Raw genomic sequence first — 6,000 nt, 5'->3', positions numbered from 1 at the left:
TCCTCCTCCTCTCCAGCCACTGTTGACGTCCATGGCTCTGTCACCCGCATCACCGGTTTCCACGCTGTTCTAGTCCAGTCATGTAGTCATTATGGCTCTCCTTCTTCCCTCTGTCTCCACATCCTGTCTCTGTGTGTGTCCTCGCGGCTCTCCCGCGCTTCTCCTCTCACTTCTGCTGTAGTTCATCAGTCGTCGTTTGGTGTCGGAAACTCTTTTTTTTTGTTGTTTTTGCGCTTTTTTTCTGACGCGCCCAGGAGTTGCGCGCGTCCGAGCACCTCTCCAGCTTTGACTCCCGCCTCTGGCTGTTCCACCTGGACCCGGCGGCTCACGTTCATCCCCCCCCCCCCACGGTCATTTCTCACCGTTAATTGTTTCCTGGCAGCGTTGGAGACCACCGGGGAAAAGGCTCGTATGAGTGCGCCTCCGCTGATCCGTGCGCCCAGCCCGCTCCCGTTCTCAGGGGGGACAAACAACACCAACACCGGGGGAGGAGGAGGTGGCGGTGGTGGAGGAGGGGGGGGAGGAGGAGGAGGTGGCGATGTGATCTCCTTCCACATCCAGATCGGGCTGAGCCGGGAGCCGGTGCTGCTGGACGCTGCAGAGCTCAGCCTCAGTCAGGTCCGGGAGGTGGCGTGCTCCATCGTGGACCAGAAGGTAACCAAAAGTAAAGTCCTCAGCGGACACTCTAACTTCTGCAAAAGTTTTACTAATGTGCCGAAAGTTACAGTATCAAGTTGAAATACTGCAAGTTTTTGGTGTAGAATATTGATGCATGAAAGGCAGAATCAATATTTATATTCCTATATATATTTGCAAAGAAATTACAGTTAAATTCAGACTTGAAATTATTATTTTTTCTGTTTGGCTCGATTCCAATCTGTGAAAGAAATGTGACAAACCTGCAAAATTAAACAGAAAAAAAAGCCATGGAGTAAATGAGGTGCATTTATTGAGAAAAGGTGAAAAGAAAAAGAAAAGTAAAATAAAATACAGTTACAGAAAACATTAATAACCTTGATTGGGGTATTGGAGCAGTTCCTGATTATGGGCCCCGGGGCCCCATCACAATTCCATTTAGTCCATTTAGGATTCGTTGTGTCCTGACTGGTTTAAATAAACGTAATTTTGTCACTTTTCCAATGAAAACATTATATTATATAGCTTTTTAAAAACTTGCTTTAAACTGTAAAGAGACAGAAACCCTCCACAAAGAGATGCATAACGACAGGAAATAGACACAAAACAACCACCAGGAGACACAAAATGAACCGAAAGACACACAAAACCTCCTCAAAGATCCTCAAACAACTGCAAAAAAATGCTAAATGATTTCAAAGACCCCAAAGTGATGCAAAACGTTCTCAAAGGAACTCAACAACAACCTCAAGAGATACAAAACGGCCTCAGATACACATAAAACTAGTCCGAAAAGATGCAAAACATCCCCAAAGATACTCAGAACGACATCAAAGATGTGCAAAATGAACACAAAACGGTCTAAAAGAGACAGAAAAACAACTGTAAATAGACTACACAACTGCAAACAGACGCTAAACGACCTCAAAGTTAATCAAAATGACCACAAAGACACACCAAACAACAGCAAAAAGATGCAAAACCCCATAAAAACACAAAATAGCCCCAAAGACACGTAAAACAACTGCAGATTGATGCAAAATAATTTCAAAGAGAGTCAAAATACTCGAAAGACACTCAAAACATTGTCAAAGGAAAAAAAGCAGCCGGAGATAGACTAAAATAACCACAAATAAATTCAAAATGACCTCAAATAGATGCAAAACGACAATAAAGAGGCGAGAAGAAACCACAAAAATATATAAAACGACCACAAATTTACAAAAAAAAAACACCTCAAAGACACAGAATAACCAGAAATAGACTCGAAAAATGACCTCAAAGAGCCATCGTTTAGGACGTACTGAAACGTGTGACGTGTAGCTGGCATTTTCCCACACACAGTTACAGTAAGTGTGTGTGTGTGTGTAGGAATATTCAATATCATGTATGGATGATGTGCAGTGCCACAGGCGATGCCATCTATAGAAACAGTTTCAGTCAATGACACAAAATTAACCCTTTGTGACTTGTTGGACCCTCATATGACCAACACTTCTTCAGTACACCTCGCTTTATTCAGAGGCTATTTACGGTTTTGGGGAAAAAAAACAAAAACAGATCAAATAAAATGCTGAAAATGTTCTTAAATTCTTTGGTTGTTATCATCAGATCATTGCAGAAACGGAATTTCAGGAACTTAATGTCTGTCTGTGTTACTGTCTCAGGATCAGTGAGGATGCTGCAGATTCGACCAATAATGAATCTTAAAATTGACACATTTTGTTCGAGACATAATTTTTCAACACAATGAGGCAACAACACAGAGTCACCTTGTTATTCTTGTAAATGTGCTGCTGGCCACAGTGTGATGTTTGACTGGAGGCTGGAATGGAGACGTGCAGTCTGTGGGGTTTTCTTTTTGTTTTGTATTATTTTCCTGGGTATTTTTCTGTTTTAATACATAATTGTATGAGGAAACAGGCAATTTTGTATTGTACATACTTATTTGATCGTTTTTCGATGGTAAGCTGTTTTTTTCTAGAAAAGTTGCCTCTTTGTCTGCAGGCCGGGCTTCTTGCAGTATGAATAATGTTCGACAAGTAAGCAAGGCTGAAGTGGAGTGGAGTAACCATAGAGTCGTGAAGGGATGACGTATTTTTGTAGCACTGGTTCCCTCGTCAAAAACCTTATGGTATTTTTAAATGGGATTATTGATTATCACCAAAAATTAGCTCTGTGACGAACATGAGTTTATGATACTTACAGGTTTTGTTCAGCGTGATAATCTTCACAGATGAACACCACTTTTATGTGTTTTGAAGTGTAAATGAAAATCTCCAGAAGCAAAAAGCTATTGTTAGACTATTCACGAAATGTCACCACTACAAACACTGTCGAAATACGTTAAAACACGATCGAAAAATATTATCAACAGATAAATCTACAAGTTGGACTGTAGCTGTAAAGGCGGTGAGAAGGTTTGATGAGTTTCTGTGTCCGGTGTGATGACGTGATAAGATTAAGATGCCTAAAACCTAAAAGGTTAAAAATTGGGTTTGCACGGACGTATTTTAAGTTGCAGAAGAAAACATCTAAATATCTTTAGCCCTTTAGACCTTATTTTAGGCATTTTACTGAAAACCCATTAAAAAAACCCAGAGACTTTGAGACAGAGGAACCGGAAGTGCAGAAATGCTAACGGATTTCCGCGTTTTAGGACTCATACTTCACCACTGTATTGGATGCCTCTAATTACCATGTGCTCCTCTGTGTTGCATGAAGTAGCGGTCTCTTGCAAGTAAAAGACTTGTTCAGAAGGTGAGTGGGAGCTTTTGTAATGTGATTGGCTTTTATTTCAGCTGCTTAGGGTTAGCAGAAAGTTTAACTGTAAGCGCGTTATGAGGATTCATCCACTGCGAACTGGAAACAAATTAACAGCTCTCCAGTGCAGAAATTACAAAGATTTCCAAGTTGCTCTGATCCTTTGTGGATGCAAAATGTGACTAAAAAGTCGCGATTGGAGCTCTACAGATAGAAAAGCACACGCCTCACCGGCTCACACTATCGCCACAACCACTCATTAAGGTTAGACTGTTAAACCCGATGATTTATTCTCTGTAAGCTGGAAACAAATTAACAGCTCTGTGGTTCATGTACTTGAAGTATTTGCAATATAATGGTGCTCTGTGGTCGCAAAATGTGACTAAATCGTCACATCGTCATTTTATACATTGCATGTGCATATGGAACAAGTCGCACTACATCAAGTGTATTTGATTTATCAACCACCCCTTTTCCAGAGGGAAGTGGGGACTGGGATGACATTGGAATTATTTTGGTGGATATTGTTAATAGTGAAGACAAATAAGTATTTCATTGCTGGAAAGATGTTCATTTCATAAAATGTCTCTGCAGTAGGAAGATGCAAATACTTTTGAAATTGGTGCTGCATAACAGAGAAAAAGGTCTGTGGCGTTCACTTTCGCTCAAGAGATAGAAAACCTACAACTATCAGTATGCACTGCACTGCACGGACCAATGAATGCTCTTGTGGTTGTAAAGCCTGAGTCGATCATAGCACATCTGCATTGTGGTGGTGATATAAACGGGCGAACCATAAATTAAACCTAAATTTTAGCTACCTTACTGCTGCTTTACTATAAATCCAGTTCAAGTTCGAGCTCTGAGGTGTGGAGAACTTCCTCTAAAACACTGTTAGATGTTTAGTTTCGTGATGTATCAGCTTTCCTCGGTGATGGGGAGAATCGTAATCAACGGGAGACCTCAGACGTATTTGCGAATCCTCTAGAAACACATGAAAACACAGCATTCCTCTGATGGCTCGCAGTGTGTTTAGCAGTATTTCCCTGCATGTGTAAAACATACAGTATGTGAGCCTGGAAACCGGCGATCTGCTCCGGCGTTAGTCAGCGCGGTGACTCACTCCGAGGCTCAGTCACTCGTCGTTGGAAACGGGATGAATTCTGCCTTTGTTCGTTAGCTCTGCAGGGGTTTCTCTGTTTTTCTGGCTTTTGCTTCATGAGCTGAAGCTGCTGCCAAGCATTCACAATTAAACCACACACAAACACACTCACACAGTGTCAGTGTCCTTATGAATGTGATAGATGTCCACGTTCTCACACACACACACACATGCAGACCGATGAGTTTGTGAATGTGAGCTTGTGTTTCTCTCAAATAATGACGCTGTTTTGAATATGATTTCTTTCTTAACGCCGAATCCATCCAAAATCCACGGCAAACGCCTCGATGTCAATATGCCAAGAAATATAATCGTATTTATATGTTTCGTCATCAAATTTTACTCAAGTCCTGTTGTGTGTATAAATCTTCAATTGGAAAATGTATACAGTGAGATACATTAAAATGTGAATAAAAGAGGAAATGCACTAAATGTGGTGCTACAAGATTCAGGATCAGGGTGGCGTCCTGAAGGGATCTGGATGGGACTGTGAGAGGATTTGGGCCTGATGGCGGAAGGTTGGAACAGGATCAGAAATAAAGGAAACACAGTCGTAACAATGTTCTGATGATATTCTGTCTAAATTAGGAGAAAGTCCAGTATAGGATCCGTTATTTTCTAACAGCAACTTATTCAACTAGATGATTAATTACCTGAAGATGTCAATTAGGCTTAGGTGGTATCACGGTATTACGGTATACCAGAGTATTTAGAAGGTATGTTTTTCAATACTGTCATAAACACAGGTGCTGTGTGCATTGCACAGCATGCACCATCAGAGCTCAGTCCCCAGTCTTTTCTGGGGGAACAGGCAGCTGAGCTGAAAGACACAGTGACACCTGGTGGTGGAGGGAGAAGTTACAGGACTGTAAACAGCTGGAGGCCAGCAGGCAGAGAGACTGTGGGGAACAGCAAGTTATTTTTCCCTCTAACTCGATGAATCAAAGATTAATTTGGCCCAAACTGGAGCTGGTGATTGTTGGGACAGTGGACTTACTAACTAGATTACTAACTGGAGTAACCAAGGTAGTTTGGCTGGGTTTTATTTTGTTTCTGTCGGTTTTAAAACATTTTGTCAGTGTTTAAATGACAGTGTGAACAGGATATAAAGACAAAGCAAAAATCTCAACTGTGGTCAGTAGCGTTATTTTCTTTAGTTTTACTAAAACGAAAGTTAGATTTTGTTATACAGTTCTAATAAAATAGCTGGTTAATGTTGCAAATGCAATTTTAATATGGATGAGACAAACGCTGTATTGGAAAGGAATCGGGACAGGGTCTGGAGTGAATTAGTGAATTATAATTTGGGATGGTTTCTTGATGGGTTTGGAACTTCATTCGGACTGGATCAGGCGGTCGTATGTTACTGGAACCAGTTTAAGACGGGACGAAAATGGAATCATGGCTGGATCCAGTCACGATCAGGACAGAGTCAAAAT

At 41.2% G+C, this 6,000-nt stretch overlaps 1 protein-coding gene across 1 annotated transcript in view; it reads left to right on the top strand.

The window, feature by feature from the left end:
* prkd1 (protein kinase D1) overlaps positions 1-6,000 on the top strand; it is a 52,968-nt gene continuing 46,968 nt past the window's right edge. The window contains exon 1 of the mRNA XM_088087448.1: positions 1-654. Coding sequence (XP_087943574.1) covers positions 412-654 — 243 coding nt within the window. The 5' untranslated portion in view covers positions 1-411. The remainder of the gene's footprint in view (positions 655-6,000) is intronic.

Source organism: Plectropomus leopardus, chromosome 14 (genome assembly GCF_026936395.1).
Source record: "Plectropomus leopardus strain MGB_pleo_1.0 chromosome 14, ASM2693639v1, whole genome shotgun sequence".
Taxonomy (NCBI): domain Eukaryota; kingdom Metazoa; phylum Chordata; class Actinopteri; order Perciformes; family Serranidae; genus Plectropomus; species Plectropomus leopardus.
Note: the sequence above shows the minus strand (reverse complement) of the source record. Positions and strands in the feature narration are given on the sequence as shown.